Source organism: Myodes glareolus, chromosome 5, assembly GCF_982192425.1.
Source record: "Myodes glareolus chromosome 5, mMyoGla1.1, whole genome shotgun sequence".
NCBI lineage: Eukaryota > Metazoa > Chordata > Mammalia > Rodentia > Cricetidae > Myodes > Myodes glareolus.
The window spans coordinates 19,037,522-19,057,828 of NC_142030.1; the positions used below are offsets into that span (position 1 = coordinate 19,037,522).

The following is a 20,307-nucleotide window of genomic DNA, read 5'->3' on the forward strand; positions in this document are numbered from 1 at the left end:
TCTGGAGCCAGGGCCATATTTATCCCTGTATCTTGATTTGCTAGCTTATGGCCACAGTAGGGAGCCATGAGGTCACATCAGACCATAAATCCCTCCTGAGAACGAACTGTCAACTCCAGACCAAACACGATTTCAGCAGAGTCCTGGTGCAGTGTCAGCATAAGCCAGCGTAGCCTAAGAGGAAGAGTGGCTCTGGCTTCAAAACAGCATCTTTCTTCAGCCCCGCACCATCAACGCTGAGCAAGTGCTTGCTTATGTCAGCATGCTCCCATTCAAACATGTGACAGCAAATGGGTTTCGAATGTGCCTTTATTGAGCAGACTTTGATGGAGGAACCGTGTTGCTTGCTGGAAATATGAAACCAAATACACAGTAGTAAAACATAAAAGACAACAGGGGAGACCCCCAAACCTATCAATTCGCAGGATTGGGAAAACAGTCACCCAAGAAGCTATGAGAGCATGCACCCAGAAAGGCCTGCCTCTGCCCGTTGCTGCTCAGCGGTTCTCAAACCCCTGTGGATTCTGTCCTCCCACAGTCTATTCTTTCCGGACACTTTCTGCTGCTTCTCCACGCTCCTCTCTCTCCATCTGTTGACTCTTTACGATTATGCTCTTGCTTGTATTCCAGTATATTTCCAAGGGAGATCATTATTCTGATACAAATGCATAAATAACATTCTTGGCAGGTCTTTAACCTGTGTGATTTCTCCCGAAGCCAGTGATGTAGGAGTCAATAAATCATGGTCCCAAAGGCATTCTTTCTAATTCTCTGGATCAAGTGAAGACTAAGCTTGTCTTATATGAGCCTTGGGGCTGTGTTTGTTTGGTTGTTTGTTCTCTCTATTCCCCTGTATGTATTTCCTATCTTATAATAGCTCTCCTTTTAGTTCTTTCCTTCTTCCTTTTTTCTTTTTTCCTTCCCTCCCTCCCTCCCTCCTTTCTACTCTCTTTCTCTCCTTCTTTTTCTCCTTTTTTTCTTTTCTTGTTTGTTTGTCATTTTTGCCTTGATGTTTTGAGTAGAGACCAAGTCTCACTAGATATCTGTAGAAAACCTTGAATTTGCAGCAACATCCCTGCCTCTACTGACTGAGTGAAAGGAATATGGGTGTGCACCAGTGTCTGTGACTTAATAGTTTCTTTTTTAAAGAACAATTGGACATTTTCTATTGGCAATAGCCTCCTACTATAAAATATCTGAAAATATTTCACACATGCAAACACACACACACACACAGACTCATTACACAGGAGACGGCTGCTCCTCCGGCACCAAGACTCACCCTACATGGATTCCCTGAAGAAATTTTAATTCTCTGCAGTCTATTGTTTCAGTGTCCCTGATGCACCTGCTCCTGTTTTGCATAATGCATCTCTCTGTTAAGAATCTTTATTTAGCAAATGTATTTAATATTAATGCAGAAAATATTATGCCCCACCCATTTTTCCCACCATCTTCTTTTTCATTGTTCAGAGACTTTTGTTTTGTTTTGTTTTGTCTTGTTTCTATTTGGTTAAAGTCCTTCCTTAAAGATGTTCCTCATACGGGGTATAACAGGCAGGAGTGGTGTCCAACGTGTTGTTCTAACTTCAGCCCAGTGGCTGTGCCTTAATCTCCTGCTATTTCAGTCAGCAACTGTGACTCCACAGTTACCAAACTGCTTTTGTGCCAAGGTCCCCCTGCTCAGGTCACCTGGGAATTCTGTTCCTACAGGCACTGGCTCTGCCACTGCTGCTAAAGGTAGCTTTAATTAAATCTCTATCATTCTATTAATAAATAAAACTTGAGACTCAAAGACTGGGGTGAAAACCTACTAGCTCGGAGTGTTTGAGTACCACCTAGCTAACCTTTTCTCCTTCCTGGCATCTCCCAAAGAACACATCCTTCTTCAAACTTGGGGTTCACAGTGTGATTGGATATCCCCCAACACAGGACAGTTGCCAAATCTCTTCATATCTGCAAATGCTTTTCTCCTTCACTTCCACATGGAAGTTATTGTACGGGCCCAGGATTCTAGACTATCATCTGTCCACTGATGGAACTCAGTGCTGTGGCTGGTTTGTTCTTTGCTAGTCAGACATGAGTTCCTTTCTGGGTCACTTTATTCCCACCTTTGGTCAGAGGTGTGTAAGAATTTCAATCCTTTATGCCCAGTTGTTTTTCAGAGAGACCAGGTATTTCTCTACCATCAAATGTTGGGTTTTTTTACCTTTCTTAGATTTATGTTTTAATTAACTAATTTTTAAAATGATCTTTTCTCATTTTACAAACCTATCCCAGTTCTCACTCACTCCCCTCCTCCAGCTCCCTTCGCCACCCTCAGAGAGGGTAAGAATTCCCATGGGGAGTCAACAGAGTCAGACAAATACTTTGAAGCAAGACCAAGGCCTTCCTCCCTATGTCTAGGCTGAGCAAGGCATTCCTCCAAAAAGAATGGGCTCCAAAAAGCCAGTTTAAGCAGTAGGGATAAATCCTGGTTCCACTAACAGTGGCCCTACAGACTGTCCAAGCCACACAACTGTCACTCACATGCAGAGTGCCGAGTTTGGTCCTATGCAGATTCCCCCACTATCAGTCCAGAGTCAGTGAGCTCCCATTACTCAGGTCAGCTATTTCTGTGGGTATCCTATCCCCATTACAATCTTGTCCCCTTTGCTCATATTATTGCTCCTCCCTCTCTTTGACTGGTTTCTATGAAGCTCAGCCCAGTACTCAACTGTGGATCTCTGCATCTCCTTCCATCAGTTGCTGGATGAAGGTTCTATGATTACAATTAAGGTCATCAATCTGTTTACAGGAAAAGGCCAAGTCAGGAAATTTCTCCACTATTGCTTAGAGTCTTAGCTGGGGTCATGTCTTTCCTAAATTGGGTAGGTTTTTTTTTAATTTCTTCTGACTCAGTTCATCTGCTTTTTTTATTTTTTCCAATGGATTGATTGATGACTATCCTCTTGTTTGTGTGTGCAGAATAATTTCCCTGGCTGGCTGACATCTAAATTATTAATTGCTATAAGCAGTAATTGCATCATGATCCACAATAGCTCATGATAAATGCTTCTGCCACTGAATCATGGCTGTAGTATCCTTTGTTATTTGCCTACGTTAGTGTTCAAGTCCTAGGTTCCATCCCAACCACATCTGGCTTCTGCATCACTGAGTGCCCACTGTGTTTGTGTCTGTCAACTTTCAATCCCCTGCATGAATACCTGTGATAGTCAATTTATAAAAACCAGATATTTATTTTTGACTCACAGTGTTGCACAGTGTAAGCCATGGTCAGGTGACTCTACTATTTAGAAGCTTAAGGCAGATCAATACTACTCAGCTGATGGACAGTGAAAAGAGACCTACATGATATGACCTAGGCTGTGCATTCATCTGAGCTTGTAGGAGTTAACTACATTGGAAGTCCACAGTACAGTAGGACTGATTGCAGTGTTTGCCTTGGAAGTCAGCTAACTCTGTACCAGTTGCCTACAGAGTATGTAAGCAGAATGAGTACATAGTTATAAATAATCTCACAGCATATTATTAACTTGGTTATAGATTGTGTTTTAAACAGCATGTCTCAGAAAATCTATTCTTACAGCTGTAGAGGTAGAGTTTGGGGGTCAAATGCACCTGACGGGTGCTTTTCACTCCACTCAAATGACCTCAGAGATGCTTGTTCTCAAAGAGGCAAGACAGACATCAAGGCAGCTTTCCTGGGTCTGGGACTGAGGAAGGAATTGATGGGATGCTGTTTTCCACTTGCCCCAGTGGAGAACTAGTAATTCCTTCCAATTTACCTTTTAACACCTAGAAGGAAAAGGCTATCAACATTTTAATAAAAAGAAGTATCAATATATTGAAGTGGATCCAACAAAAAAGACATAAATGTTTGAGCATCACCATGGCTTGAGTGTTGAGTGTCCTCCAGAGTTTTTTGTGTTATTGTCCACGTCTCCTACAGAAGCAGAGGGATACATGAGGAAGTGGGGACTAGTGAGAGGTCGTCTTATCTTTGTGATGTCCCTTAATGGGAGTGGGAGACCTGGAAGTAACCTCTTTCTAAACAAAATGGTTCTGAGAACAGCCAAAGCCACCGGCAGCCTGAGTATCTTCAGCCTCTCCCTCATGGTTTTGTTTTTATTTTGTTTGGTTTGTTGTTGTTTTTGTCCAATATTCTTATCTACCAAACAAGATTGGTGGATCTCCAAAGTATCTTCTATCTATGGCATTCTCATTTGGTCATCAAATCTCAGAATCTTGATGATTCTATGGCTTTCACAAGTCATCTGTGGAGTCCCTGAATTCTACACAAGAGAACACAGAAAAAAATCGAGGAAATATTAAGTTCAAGATTTTATTTTAGGGCAGAGGGAGAGATAGCTCTGTTGGTAAAGTTCTTCTGCCGCAAGCATGAAGATGTGAATTCAGTCTCCAAACCCACATACAAAGATAGACATGGTGGCGTGTGCTTGTAATGTCATCAATGGTATGATGGGTTACATTATTATTGCCCATGAAGCTTTCTGGCCTTAAATGCTTTGGGAAGTTCCAGTTCAATGAGAGACCCTTTAAACAAAAGATAGATAGCATCTGAGAAAATAACCCAAGGTTGTTCTTCTGACCTCCACACACATATGTATACACATACACATGTGCACATATACATGATCATAAACACTCACATACACAAGTGAAATAAAAATACATTTTATGTGAACAAAGAGTTTTATTATAAGGCAAATTCAAGAACTACCCCCATGGTCTATACACTTCTCTTGAGTTCATTGTACCAAGCATAACTTCTCTGTCATACTTAATATCTTTGCTTTTTCCTTTCATGTTGAATTTGGACATTTCTTTTTCTGTAGCAGTTATTTTGAGTCAACAGAAACAAGAATAATTTATAACCCCCCACTTCACTATGGGTTGAAGGGTGTCAGAATCAAAATATGTCACCCCAAAATATGCATCTTGAACATGCAGATTATTTTGCCCAATGGCAAGTGAGAACCAGCATGTACAGGGAAAGCTTCTTATCTATACCTAGAATAAAGTGTAAGTGTAGTTTCCTTTTTTGTAAAGGATGGTTGCATTCATAAAGCATGTCCCTTCAATAAGAAGAGAGATACTCCCAAAGACAGTTCCTACCATCTGAGAGTCTTCTCTCCTGTAGACATAGCAAGACTACCCTACCTGACCATACACTTTTTCTTCTCACCTTCCCGTAAGCAGCTTCCTTGGCCCAGGGCTAAAAACCCTTTTTCATTGTCTTGGCTAAGGTGTATAATGCCTTAGTCATCTGGTCACCTCAAGTCTCATTTCTTCACGGGGAACCTTCTGTAGTTACTTTCTGTTTGCAGTGATAAAGTACCTCAACAAAATTACGCCATGTTGCCATCCACCATTAAGACAGGATTTCCCACCTCAATAACCCAGGTAATCCCTCACAGGCATGTGTGTCCTGGGTGATTCTGGATACTGTGATGTTAACATTCAATATTAACCATATATGATTTCATGCACACATGTTGATACATGTACATAATTTAAAATCAACCTTACATCCATTGTAAAAGGAGCCGTGGGTTGTGTTCCCGCCCGGATCTCGGCTAGCTTATCCGTGAAATAATTACACAGAAACTGTATTCTTTTAAACACTGCCTGGCCCGTTAGTTCTAGCCTCTTATTGGGTAAATCTTACATATTGATTCAATCCATTTCTAATAATCTGTATGTCACCACGAGCTTGTGGCTTACCAGGAAAGATTCAGCATGTCTGACCTGACAGCTTCATGGTGGCGGCTCTCTCTGACCCTGCTTCTTTCTCCCAGCATGCTGTTCTGTCTACCCCACCTATCTAAGCTGCTGTCCTATCAAAAGCCAAGGCAGTTTCTTTCTTAACCAATGCAAATAACACATAGACAGATGACCCTCCTACATAAATCCATGCTTTGTTCATAAGTATAACCAGTGAATAATAGTTGTCAGAAGAAAGGATAAGATTTTTAAATTTTTGTTGATACTTAAAAGACATGAGGTTTTTGTTATTTCTCTTTCTTTCTTTTACTTTTTTTTAAAATGACCAAATTCAACAGAGAAAATTGTTGGATACCTAAACATGGCATAACATGTAAAGCTTTGTCGAGTGTGAGCTGGAGAGCTGCTGCTACAGATAGGAGTGCTTCTTAGCCACTGAACGTCCTCCGTTTGAAGAGGACGCAAGTTTGGTTCTCAACACCCTAGTCAGAGAGTTCATCCCCACCTGAAAGTCCAGTTCCAGGGAATCCTATAGCCTCTTCTGGTCTCTTCTGGCACCTTCACTCACGTGCACATGCCGCCACACATAAACACACTGAAATCTTGAAAGCTATACTTTTGAAAGTTAGGCATTGTGAGGTTGGAGAGATCGCTCAGTCCATAAATTGTCTGATATACAAACATGACAGTTTGAATCTGATCCCCAGAAGCCATGCTAAAGGAAGGAAGGAAGGAAGGAAGGAAGGAAGGAAGGAAGGAAGGAAGGAAGGAAAGAGTGAGAGAGGGAGGGAGGGAGGAAGGGAAGGAGGGAGAGAAAGAGGGAAGGGAAGAGAAGGAAAGGGAAGGAAAGGGAAGAAGGAAGAAAGGAAGGAAGAAACAAAAAAGAAGGAAGGAACAAATAAAGAAAACAAAAAACAAACAAACAGGCATGTGCTTTTACTCCCAGCACTAGGGAATCAGAAACAGTTATATTCACAGGGATTGCTGGCCAGCCTGCCTAGCATCTCTCTCAATAACAATTTAAAAATCAAGGTAAATGGTATCTGAAGAATGGCAACCCAAACCAACTTTGAGTTTCCATAAGCACCCGCTTATACAGAAACATGTGCACCCTATCATATGCATACACATACCAGCCCCCCCCCAAAGAAAGTTGGTACATTCTAAATGTTATAACAAAGATGTTGGTGCAGGAACATAACATGTCAGAAACCAATAATTTAATAGTAATTCATTCAAGCCTATGGACAGTAGTTCTACAAGCCTAAGTTCGTCATAGTGAGCATTATGGTGGAACCAATCAGATTCCCTAGCCTAAGTCGGCCCCACACACACTAACGGGAAAGGCAGCTCCGTTTAATGGCAGTCTGCCTTCATCTGTATGTTTCAGAGTTTCTATTTTCATTCCTAAGAGTTCTGGTCTTTGATTCAAATCACACAAAAGAATACAAGGGGAGAAAGCTTAAGTAAGATGCAGGGTCTAGAATGAAGATGGGTCGGGTGACAACTTCTGTTTTATTTCTTCTAAATTTGTTTCGTTAACTAAAATTTTTTAAAAAATGAACATAAGAAAAACACTGACTCACTAGCTATAGGATATTGCCAAGACACAGTATGGGCTTTTATGTGAAATGGAAAAATACAACCAACTTGCATGAATCTATGTTGACCAGGGTGAGGGGTGGGATGGCAATCTGCACCGTGTAGACAGCCCTACAAGTGGCTTATGTGGCACAGAAAGAGCCATGAGCTCCACGACGTGGATGTGCCCTCACACTGTGTCTGAAGCCTCTTGTTGCCTGTGCCCTCACTCAGAAGTCACACCCCAAGGATAATGGAGAGGAGGCTCAGTGGTTAAGAGCACTTGCTGCTCTTCCAGAGTCATGTTCAGTTCTCACGTGAGACAGCTCACAACCACCTGTAACTCCATCTCCAGGACGTCTGGTACCTCCCACTGCCTTCCGCCAACCCCTATATACAGCGCAGTGGCTCCCACTCACACATACTTGAATTCATGCAAATGATAAATTGTAAGAAAATGAAGAGCCTCACATAGAGGCTCACAAGAGCAGCAAACCAGCAGCTGGGGGTCACCTCCTTCCCCACATACTTTCCTTCCTCTTTAGGCCTTGTTAAAAGGCATTTGCATCTTTCAATTATGCGTTTTCCCCATGCTGTCTGTTAGGGGTGAAGTTACCCCCCAGGCTCTGGGGTACTGAGAACTTTGAGAGTCTGAAGTAAGCTCCACAGTGGGCAACCTCAACCTCTACTAACAGGCTGCAAGGCAGCTGGTGTCCCCCAGTACTCAGGGGATATAAACCTTTGGCTGCTGGCCAGCTCCAAGCGAGAGGTGCCAGACACCCCTTTCTTCTGTCAGCTGTCACACCAGCTCCTTGGCTTTTAATCTTTGATCTTCCTCCTCCATAAGGAGGCCTTTCAGGAATCACTGCTTGGATCCTCATTTGCATCTCCATTTGCATGCTCATTTGCATGCTCATTTGTATCCCCATTTGCATCCTCATTTGCTTCATCAACTCCTCCCAATCACCAAATCCTTTATAAATAATCATTACCAACCACGGATTTTTATCAAGATAAGGTAAGCTTAATGGCTCCCTTGGGGCCCATTAAGACCTAAGCCTTATCCAGCTGGCCATTTTGAAGGCATCTGTGTTTGAGGTCCACACAAACAAACAGGAAAACTCAGTAACAATAGACCAGTGTCTCTCTAAACACAGATGGAAAACAAACACTATGTGCTAGTCCAGAGTCATCCCTGGAGATAAGGTCATGCCTGGCTCCTCCATCACTCAGTCTACCCGAAATAAGTCATAAAGATTATATGGTTGTGAGACTCTAACTAGGCAAGCCTCATTTTACATTTGTTATATAAATATAAACATATTATATATAAATATAGAGAGATACAGAACATTTGTTCCATCCAGTGAAATAGGTTTTAGACAAGATGAAGTAAATCAGTGACGGTAAATGCCCCCACTAGTTTTGATGAACTCTGCTGACATCATAGAAATATTTCAAAGTGAGTGTAGTCTGTATTTACAAGGAAAGCTCTGATGACCAGTAAGATTAAAAAGCATGCTTTGTAAATTTAAAAAAACCAGTTGGTCTTTCTGTGACAAAGTGTGACTATTGAATATTTTTCCACTACGTCTTTATGTGCAGGTATCTACAGCTTTAAAAGCTAAAGGGAAGTAAATTTGTATCCTGTTATTAAAATTATTATTGCAGATTGCTGGATTACACGGTGCCTGAAAAGACAGAATGCCATCTACGTTCGTGTTTCTATTCTAGTCATGAAACTCAGAGAACTTCACACATCTGTGAATATCTGTCATTGGAGCGCTTGCCTTTTGCAATCTGAATACATAAAGTTTAAAAGGTTTATTTATACCAACTCCAAATGGCAAACATTTAGGTTTCTGTCTTCCTTTGTCTCTGAATATTTTTCCCAGGGTCAACGTCTCTTTGAGAAATTGCTCCAACTGACGTCACAAAACATCGAAATCAAGCTGGTGAGCGACGTGACCGCTGCTTCAAAGGTATTAGAAGCCTTGAAATTAAAGGGTAAGGCCAAGGTCGATGCTACTTTACCGTGGACATTCTGTGACAATACCGCGAATTTCACCTCAAACAATACATCATTTCTTTCTCATTAGTACATTACACATATTGTTTCTTAGTTCTCCTTTGGCCCCACCCTCCCCCCACCAAAAAACAAAACCCTGATTACAGCTATGAAGTGAGGAAACTAATTAACCAATGCTACTGAGATTTCGATAGTGGTATTTTGTATATTGGTTTATGAGAAATAATCTTCTGTCCATTAAATGATGTTTAGTTAAGAAGAAGAATCAGACTTTTCTGCACAGACCAGTACTTTGATCTGAAGAAAAGAGCCACTTCAAGGGAATTAAGTACTAGGTTTTCATTTCTCTCCTGCCAGTCAGGTGGAAATCCTCTTTGTGTGATGTAGTCTTCAGTAATGGGCTTGGGTCTAGGAACCCCGGAAGCACTGTGATTCCTGACTTTAGGATAATTCCACAGGAAACCCCACTCACCCGTCCACTCTGCGGTGTGCCCTGACCACGGCCACACTGAGCTTCGTCCGGCCATAATTTTCTTTCCCTGTCATCGTCTCTAGCTGGATTCTCAATTCCAAATAGGTTTTTTTTTTAATTTTGTAAAATCGTGTTCTCAGCATTTCCTATGCAAAACTGCTGATGTGTAGCACAGATTGACACCTGAAACCCAGAGAAAATGGTCAAGCTGCAAGAAGAGAACAAGGCGAGGTCCTCCGGGAGTCTCTGTGTTTTACCCGGCTGTGCTGGCTCTCAGCTGTTTGCTGTTTGAACAGAGTGTGCATGCTTCCAGGACTAAGTGATAATAGTTTCTAAAAGTAGGACAGATTGACCCTCGTAAGTGAGCCCAAGTGACATAAAATATATTGAAGCTAGGCATGGTTGCTCATGCCTTTAATCCCAGCACTCAGGAGGCAGAGGCAGGTGGATCTCTGTGAGTTCAAGGCCAACCTGATCTACAAAGTGAATTCCAAGACAGTCAGGACTATTATACAGAGAAATCCTGTCACAAAATTAAATTAAATAAATAATTGAAATAGAGAAAGAAAAGACCTAAGATTGGATATACACATCAACATTGTACAGACGGCTTTGCATTGCTATAAGAAAGTACTTGAGATAATTAACGTAATAAAGGAAAAACTTTACAATGACAGATTGTTCCATAAGTGGGTCCCTTGGCAACTGTCCCTACTGCACTGGGCCTCTGGTGAATAGTTCAAAGTGCTAGCACAAGACAGCGGAGATTGTTTGGCTTAAGACAGCCACAAAGCATATCAGAAAAACAGGGAGAGAACACGTTATCAGTCTCTCTTTGGGGACCTTTAGGATGCCACCTTAAGGCTCCACCACCATCCATACAGCAGCACAGACTGAAGGCCAAGCCGTCCTGACATGGGGCTTTGGGGAACACTGATCACAAAACCTATCACCATACTACTAGGGCCAGTGTTATCATTTTGCTTTCTTTTGTTTTGATCTTTTGAGATAGAATCTCACCACGCAGCCCTGACTGCCCTAGGGCTCACTATGTAGACCAGGCTGGCTTCAAATTTGCAAGCAATCCTCCTGCCTCTGTCCCCAGACTGCTGAGGTTCCAGACAAAAACTACTATACCTATAGCTGTTTGCTTTTTTTTTCCCTCTGTGTAGGAAAGTTTAAATATGTGTGGGATGTTGCTATATCTGAAATTTTTCAATTAACTTTTTTTTCAGTTAGCATACTTTTTAAAACTAGTCAATACCCAGTTCAGGTACGGTTCAGAGGGCTCTGAAATGTATTATTACTTTTCACACTTAAAGAACATATCAAATTGAGTCTCTACCATCCATGCATTTGCTCTCTAACACACCCTCTTTAGGAAGGGATTCCCTTTGGGTAACTGGGGAGTGGGAAGGGCTGTATTTGCAGTTTTCAGAATACTTTTCTCAATAAATCTGTTTGCATATCCTTGGACTTATTAATGGGGGAAGAGAGGGCCTGAGAAATACCATTTCTTCCTAGCTATAGCCCTTGCTAAATCTTGTAAAGTTGCTGTGGATGGATGATAGGTGGGTGGATGGGTGAATGGATGGATTGGATGGATGGGTGGTGGGTAGGTAGAGGGACAGATGAAGGGGTGGATGGATGAATGGATGATAGGTGAGTGGATGGCTGGATGGATGAATAGATGAATGACACACAATCAGAGAGTCTCTTAGTCAGCCTGTGTGACTCCAATTAAATGCCAGAGACTGAGAAATCTATAAAGAACAGAAATGTATATTCCCACAGTGTGGAGTCTGAAACTTCAGCCTCACAGCATCCACAGCGGTGTCTGGCCAGGGCCTCTTCTCTAGGTCTAAGGTAGAGCCTTGTGTCAGTCTCTCCCTGCTGGGCCATCATATGAAACAAGATAAAGCGGTAGGCATGTTTCTCATAGCAATTTCCCAAAGGTTCCACTTATTATTAGCACCACAAGAGGATAAATCTACATGTGACTTTGGGAGAAATATTAGATCATAGCCAATAGAATCATGGATAGGTAGGTAGGTAGGTAGGTAGGTAGGTACGTAGGTAGGTAGATAGATAGGTAGATAGATAATAGATAGAAAATAGATAGATAGATAGATAGATAGATAGATAGATAGATAGATACATACATACATACATACATACATACATAGACATGTAGATAGAGATAGAGACATAGATAGAGACATAGATAGAGACATAGATAGATATATGACAGATAGGTCTTCAGATCTTGCTTGAGGTTTTAACATTAAAGTTCCAGGATTTTCTCTTCTCTCTCTTTATGCTCACATTGTCTTCTTTAAAAATCTAAGAAAGAGGGATCTCACTATGTTGCCCATGTTGGCCCTGAATTCTTGAGCTGGAACAATCCTCCTGCCTCTGGAACGGCTGCAATTACAGGACGCACCACTGTACCTTGCTCAATTCTGCTACTCTTTGTTGTCTCCTTGTCACCTTGACAGTGCTCAGGCCCTGCACCATCTGCACCATGTCGTCTGTGTCCTTTGTGACTAGGATCTTGTCAGGTGATTCACACAGGTGCAGTCTGTGGTTTGAATGGAACTGACATTTGGGACTTCCCTCATTAGCAGGTGAGCTCCGCAGACAGCCTCCCCTGTACTGCTGGACAACTGACAGTTGTGGGCCCTACTGAACACTGCAGCACCTTCAACAGCAGATATTTCATTCATGTTTATGGGTGGTCATAATTCATTGATTGAAGTTAGAATTTTATGTCATTTATCTTGTGTTTGTTTTCTGTAGCTCAGGCTGGTTTAGAACTCATTATGTGGCTCAGGCTGGCTTAGGACTCACAGCAGTCACCCAACTTTAGCCTCCCAAGTACTAGAATTCCAGGTATAGCTACTGTGCCTGGCTTTATGGGAGGCTGAGACAGGTGGATTCGTGTGAGTTCAAGGCCAGCCTGGTCTACAGACTACAGAGAGAGTTCAAGAACAGACAGGAGGCTACACAGAAAAATGCTATGTCTCAAAAACAAAAACAAAAAAAAATTAAATGTGAAACAAGACAAAAGTCCTTTCACCAATAACGCCATGTTTAAATGCTATTGTGATTGACTTTCATGTTGGTATTTATTTAAAAAGAAAAACAGAGTGAGTATCTGGGTCTTTTGTCAAATTCCAGAGGCAACCTTCACCTTTGCTTATTTGAATTCAAGGAACCTGTACTCATTCATCAACGATGACTCGTTTTCATTTTCACATCCACTGTGTGAACTTAAAATTTCAAAAGAAAGCATTCTATGTCGGAGATTGCCTGTTTAAATTTAAAATTAATGAAAGTCGCCGTGGTTTCCAACTTGAACGTTTTACAATGGCTCTTGAGCCACTTACTCCAAATGAGCAGAGTATAATTTAAGATGCGTTGACAACTGAGGGAGTGTGTGTGACTTAGGTCATAGTGCTCTATAAGTACCCTGAAATCCAGCTCTCAGGTAGGTAAGCTTGTCTGTGTTAACTTCATATCAGCGTTGAGAAGTATATTTTGGAAATTTCCCTGGAGGTCACACCGTGTTATTCCAGCGTCTACCCTCTGGAAGCTTGCCAGGGGACAGGAACTTGAGAGCCCCAGCGCTCTCTTGTCCTGAGACACTTTATTCTGAAGCCTTCTACACAGCGTAGAATCCTGGAGCAGAAGCTTTCACCATCTTTTCAATCTGCCCTGGCAGTGACTAAGGTCAAGATGTCCTACCGCCACCCATGCATGATTCTCTGCCGGTCTTAACTCTCGTGTCACCCTTTTCTAAGGTGAAGTCATTCGGGCACACGCTACAGAGCATAAAGGCTGGGTGGTCCCTCTGTCTCATATCTGGTCATTAGCGTTTGAAGAACTCTGTCTTTCCTACTTCTCTTCACAGAACACTGAAACATTTAGTAGAGCAGGGACTGCTCCACCTGTGTGTATCTGAACACAGTGCGCTCTGATACTACCTGAAGTGACCGCAGAACATTTAGACAAAGGTCCTATTGTGTCATACGCATAGACAGTGCTGAAATTCTGGGCCCGTCATTACGGTGGAATGCAATCTTAAGTAAATTATTTTTTTCTGAACCTCAGCGTCTTTATCAATAAAATGGTGATAATAGTAACTTCTCTGAAGGATATGGGAGTTAAACAAATGACATTTGCTTTGGACATTGGTGTAATTTGTGGCACGTTACTTTAGTATTTTATGTCTTAGTCTATGCTGGGTCCATTTCTGCTCCTACAACTTACTGCCACCCCAGCCCTGTGATTCTCTAGTGATAAGAAAGTCCACTTCTAACTCTGTTATAGGACAACTTTGGGACAACCATGGGTACCCCTCTGTTTGTGTTTATGCAGTGATTCTAGGTAAGCACCAAGTTGACTTCAAGGTGTTGGATGAGTTCTGCGGGTGATTAACATCCCAGGCTGTTGCCAAAACAACCCTATCAAATGTCTTTTCCAATTTGGGCTTTTATATCCTGTCTCTGGCACAAGTACAAATGACATCCTCACCATTTTTCTTCACTCTGGACTTGTTGTCTTCTAGTCTCCACATAAAAGGATGCTTCCAAAAAATAGGATAAAAGAAAATGAAAAAAAAAAACAAGTTCCCTCCTTCCTTTCTTGTCTGAACATTTTTCAGCAGCTCACTGTCATCATTAGTATTATGTCCCAATTAAGAGCACCAATTTCTTCATAGAAGGTATGGGAACTGATTTCTAAGGGTACTTTTTTTCTCAATTTAAAAATTTGAATGCATTCATTTACTAAATACTGAGATAAGATAACTAATATGCACCAGACATGATATTTTATAAGTGTGAAAACTTAAGGCAATGCTAAGTTACAAACTGAGTCACTTTAAATTTGACTTGTATATAATTAAGTAAATTATGCAGAGGTCTGAGCTAGGACTGGGAATAAGCAACGCTGTGAAGCCAGAAGCCACAGTTAGCATGTGGCTCCAGCTACCTAGGAGGCTAAGGCAGGAAGACCACTTGAGACCTGAAGTTCAGGCCAGATTGGGGAGTGAATGAAACCTCAGTTGGAGAATAATTAAATAAATAAATAAAATGTGAAACTCAGGTGGCAGGTAAGAGGAATCTCTCTGGATCCTTCCTTCTTCTCTCCAGGTGAGCCCTGAGCTCCTCTGCATTCTGGTAGGCCCTAAGATATCCCCCTCTTAGCTGCCACCGCACAACAATGCCATTTCTACCTCTAGACTTTAGCTTAGAAGCATACTTGATCTCCAACAATAAAGAAATATGTGATGAAGCACCTCAAGCCTGCCTGTGGAAAGAACCACAGAGCCCTGCAGCGTTTCCATATCTCCCCGATGTCTATAACACTGAGAATTCTATTTATTTGTAAAAAGAGAATGTGCACTCTGTCAAGTTGCCAAGTTTAAAATCAGAAGATTTGGAAGAGCTGGAGGATTTTAGCCAATGTAATAAAAAAAAACCTAGGTAATTTCAAAGGGACGTTTGTCTCTGTGATAAGGGGGATCTTCTAAAAAGCGATGGCCTGCGATTACACCTTAAGCTGGGTCTCAGTGGCTGTACTGGTTGCCAGGTGACGGGACAAGCGTTTTAATGTGTAAGTGGTGTGTGCCTCTGCAATAATGCTGAAGTTGACTGTCTGACCTAAGCGCAGGTGCTAAGAGGTTGGTCCTCAGAATGGTGCTATTGGGAGCTGGTGCAGCCTTTAAGTGGCGCCTTGTGGGCACGTGCCTTTGAAGGGGATCATGGGACTCTGATCTCTTCTTCAATCTGGCATATTTACCGACTGGGAGGCCATCAGTTTTTGCTCTTCCACAGGCTTCCACCATGATGTGATATTTCACCACAAGTCCAAAATGGAGCCATGGGTTAGATCCTGGGCTAGAGTCTACTGGAACTGAGCAGAATAACATTTTTCTTTCTACACATTACATGTCTTAGTTGCTTGTGAGAGTAACTGAAAGCTAACGCAGGTGCTCATTCCATGAAAATAGACATGCTACCTTCCTCCTAACAGAAAGGGCATTGGGAGGCTTGCTGGGAGTCAGAGTACTTCGGCTTGTCAATATTTCTTTTAGTAAGCCCCTATGGAGATCAGAACTGAGTGCCTCACTTTTTGTATATGCCTTTCCACACGGTCACTTGTCCAGGTGGATGGGCAGGGAGCCTTGCAGTTTGCTGAGGTGTCCAACTCCTTCATCCATGTGGCTAATTAACAGAGACAGGCAGAGGTATGAAGTGATTCCTCCCTCACCAGGAAGGCTAAGAGCACAATGCTTGACCGCCTCTCTTGCAGCTTTTTGCTGACTGTCATGTTTTTTGAAGCTGTCTTGTTCAGCTATAGCAGAATACCCAGAAAATAGGCAATTTTAAAAGAACAGAAGTTTCCCACAATCTAAGAGGCTAAGAAATCTAAGGTGAGGGTGCAGGCAGCTGGTGAAAGCCTTCTTCCTGTGTTATCTCAGGGCAGAAGGCAGGAAGAGCCAGAGAGGAACAACTCTCCATCAAGCCTGTAGGGGCCTCAGTCTCATTCACAAATGACTCTTCATGGTCAAACTGCATTTTAGACCCTGTCTATTTAGACTGTCCCACTGGCCAGGAAGCGCTAAGAAATTTGAAGGGACCACAGTTAAACCACACTGGAAGGGAAATAGAGATGCATAGCTTTGTTGGAATGATTATGAAAGTTAAACTTTGGTTCATCTTGAGCAAATGTCACATGCAAACTAACTATATGGCAAGATGTAAGATAACGAGGAAATCCCTGCATTGCAGCATTACAACCGGGCAGAACACAGACGATTGTTCAGCATGTGTTTTCACAGAGTTAGGACAACTTGGCAGAATGCAGCAGAGCCATAGGTGCGTGAGTCGTGATGGTGGCATGTTGCTAACAAATGATCATGGCTGCAATAGAAACGGACTTAACGGCAGAATATCTCTTCTGCCAACCCATTGTTTTACAGACCTGCTCTCCCTCAGGTTGCCATAGCAGCTGCTGGAAGAAAGGTTCACAAGGTTATACATGATAGGGTGCCAGTCGTCCCAGAGAGAACATGCTGGGGGAACAGTCAACGATGAAGGGGAACAGACAGCGATGCGAGGAAACGCTCAGATGGCGCTGCTAAGGGAAGAGTCAGCCGTCATCTGCAAGATGGAAGCCACTTCGTCATTTCATCTTTTCCAGGAATTACTTCAGAGTGTTAATATGGGCAGCCCATACATGATGAGATTGCAGCTGTTTTTGCTCTTTTGTTCTGTGTGTGAGTGTGTGTATGTGTGTGTGTATGTGGTGTGTGTGTGTGGTGTGCGGAGTATGTAGTGTGTGTGGGTGTGGTGTATGTATGTGATGTGTGTGTGTGTGTGTGTGTGTATGTTAGTGATGGTGTTAATTAAGGTGATGATGATGGCGGTGGTGATAATAATGATGCTGGTGACAAATATGGTGGTATTTCTATGGCAGTATTGCATATGAGTTCAGGTTCTAGAAAGAAGACTATGTCCTTGTCTTTGTTCCAGTGGAACTCTGTGAAATATTTAATTTCTTGAAGTTTGTGTCCTAATTTCTACAATCGGCTTACAATAATATTTGCTGCACAGTGCTATTAATGAGTTAATTCACAGAAAGTACTTAATACAGCACCTGTTAGGAACTTTCAAAGGTTTTCAATTTTTTAAAATAAAGATTTTTAGCCAAGTGAGGTGGTGCATGCTTTTGATTCCAGCACTTGAGAGGTAGAGGCAGGAAGATCCCTTGTGAGTTTGAGACCAGCCTATTCTACATAATGAGTTGCAGGACAGTCAAGACTGCATAGAGAGACCCTGCCTCAAAAACAACACCAACAGAAATAATAATAATTTTAAAATAATAAAAATGCTCATTTGCATAAAGGAAAAATTGCTAGGATAAGAGGGAAGGAGGAAGAAGAAGAGACTATAGGGGAGAAGACTCCGGAAAGAAAGTCAGTCCACAGATGATGCCTTGCTATTTGCAAATGGTCCCTGTAATGTGGGCTGTGGTGCTGAGTCCTACAGCCCCAGAACAGACTGTTGGTTAGCAAGTATGTCCTTGGGACTTGAAGGGCAACTCTGCATACTCCTCCCTTGCCTCCTGTTCTCCTGAGGCTTCCCTCGCATATACCCTAAAGGGTTTCTTGGCTAAAAATTCCAACACATAAATATTGGATAAGAATGACTTAAAACCCCAGCAAGGACTAAATCTTTCTTGCTTTTTGGGGGATCTAACTCAGGCACCAGCCTTGAGTTAGTGTCTATGCCTCCTCAGGAGGCCAAATTTTCCACAGAAAGCCTGCACCTTGGGCCTGTACACGGTGTGCAGAACAAGAGGGCCCTGATTGGAGGCTGTTATATTCAATAAAGAGGTTGATGAACAAATCTATTCCTAAGCAAAGCTAATGAGGAGGCGCCTGCAGCCTTGAAAGCTCAGCTGGAGCCACTGTGTCCCCTTACGTGACTTTCCTGGGGCTGCCCAGGTGAGGCATTCTCACAGCATTGCAACCCGACTTCAGAACTTCGCTGTGGCTTTAGTTTGTCCTTAGTGCAAACCATACTTAACTTTAATTTACCCTTCTAAAAGGCTTTTCCTTTCTTTGTTCCTATTCAATGCTGCAGTGGTCTGAAAAGGAAAAATAGGAGTATCTTGTACATTGTTGGAAAGTCAACAACGTAACAACTCATTTGAAAGAATTTTTGAGCCTCCCTGAATAATTGTTTTTCACAAATTTATTCATAAGTTTTATGTGATTTAAATTCAGGGAGGAGGTTATTGTTTAAAGATTAACTTTTATTTGTGTGTGTGTGTGTGTGTGCGTGTGCATGCGTGCGTGTGTGTGTGAATACCACCTGTGTGTGCGTGTGCGTGTGCGTGTGTGTGTGTAAATACTAGCTGAGTGTGACGCCTAGAGGCCAGAAGAACCAAACAGGTCCTCTGTGAGAGCCAGGTTTTTAACCTCTGAGCCATAGCTCAAGTCCCTGATTTGTCTTATGCAAACTCTTTATATAGTTTTACAGCCATGATAGCTAGTAACTATGCATAGTGGTGGGCTGCACTGTGGCATCCTGGTACATCTGTGCATTCTATAACCATCAACACATCCCTCATGCAGGAATACCTCACTTAATTGCATTGGGAATATTCAAGATCTTCTCCCTTAGGTGAAATATTTGATTGGTTCTTGTCAACCTCTGTTACCCTACTGTGCAATAGAACACTAGACATTACTCCTTCAATTCACCTGTACTCCTACACCCATCAACTCTCTCCGCCCTCCACCCCTCCCCACACCATGGTTTAGTTTAAACCTAAGAAATAATTCAATAACATCTTGGAAGCTTGATGGGGCTAAAGCGCTGCATTCCACCTCAATTCCTGAGTCTGAGACTCGTTTTACTCTAATTAGCAAATCAACTAGAACTTTACCTGTTGATTTGTTACTGAAGTTACACTTGGGGGGAGAAAAGATTTGTCAAGAGCTGCTCATAGGTAGGAAGTTTAGGGACATACAGCAGGCCGTGTGGGGCCACCTGCCCAAGTCTCTGTTATGGTTGAGGATAAAATGTCTCTCACAGCTATGTGTTTTGACTGACTGTCCTCCAGCAGATGGTGATGTCTTGGGAGGCTGTGGATCCTTGGGGAGGTGGTGGCTAGCATGGGCAGGTGGAGAGCTCTGAGTGAACCTCTGTTGGTTATAACCAGGTACTGAGCTCTGGCAAGTCTGCTTTGTAGGCCACTGCCATGGGAACAGTCCTAATCAAACACTCCTGCCATCATGGATTTAGCCACGCTGCCGTGCCTTCCCTGCGGTGATGGACTGAGACCCTCTGAAACCATGAACCAAAACAAACCTTCTCTCCCTCAAGTTGTTTCTGTCGTGTGTTCGAGTCACGGTGACATGCAAGTTACAAATACACCATTGCTAGAAACTGAGGTCTTGGCCCTAAAATCTCAGAACAGTGATGAACTATGTTGAATTTTCCATGGTATGTTTCCAAAAGGGCGTGACACTCCCTTAGGGTACCTTAGTTGCTCCTTAATGGCAGATGAACACCACACTCTGATTTTTCTTATTCTCTCAATTGCCGCTCACCTCTTGTCTTGGGCGACACACATGTATTCACACTCTGGGAAAGTCAGTACTTACCTGAGTTACTCTGTTTTCTCCAGCTCAAGTACTCAGGGAATTTCTCCAAGTGTGAATTCCCATCCATAACTAATGTGAGAATCCATGGAAACCTTGGATCAAGACTTACTTATTAAGGGATAAAACAGAAACGACACAGTCATGGATACAGAATGAAGCAGTACTGCTATCTTTTCCTCCACCAGGGAAGTATGGGGAAAGCAACGGACCAGGTCACTGAGCCTTGGCATCAGGAAGCCTTCCAGGTCCAAGAGGGAGCATGCCATCCTCCTCCCTTGCTTCTTAATGGGTCAC

The 20,307-nt window shown here is 42.4% G+C and overlaps 1 protein-coding gene across 4 annotated transcripts in view; it reads left to right on the forward strand.

The window, feature by feature from the left end:
* Nucleotides 1-20,307, forward strand: part of Pld5 (phospholipase D family member 5) — a 347,804-nt gene that overhangs the window by 212,291 nt on the left and 115,206 nt on the right. For all 4 annotated transcript variants that reach the window (XM_085687656.2, XM_085687659.2, XM_085687658.2 and 1 more), the window contains exon 4: nucleotides 9,225-9,336. In XM_085687656.2, the coding sequence (XP_085543782.1) occupies nucleotides 9,225-9,336 (112 nt within the window). The remainder of the gene's footprint in view (nucleotides 1-9,224; nucleotides 9,337-20,307) is intronic.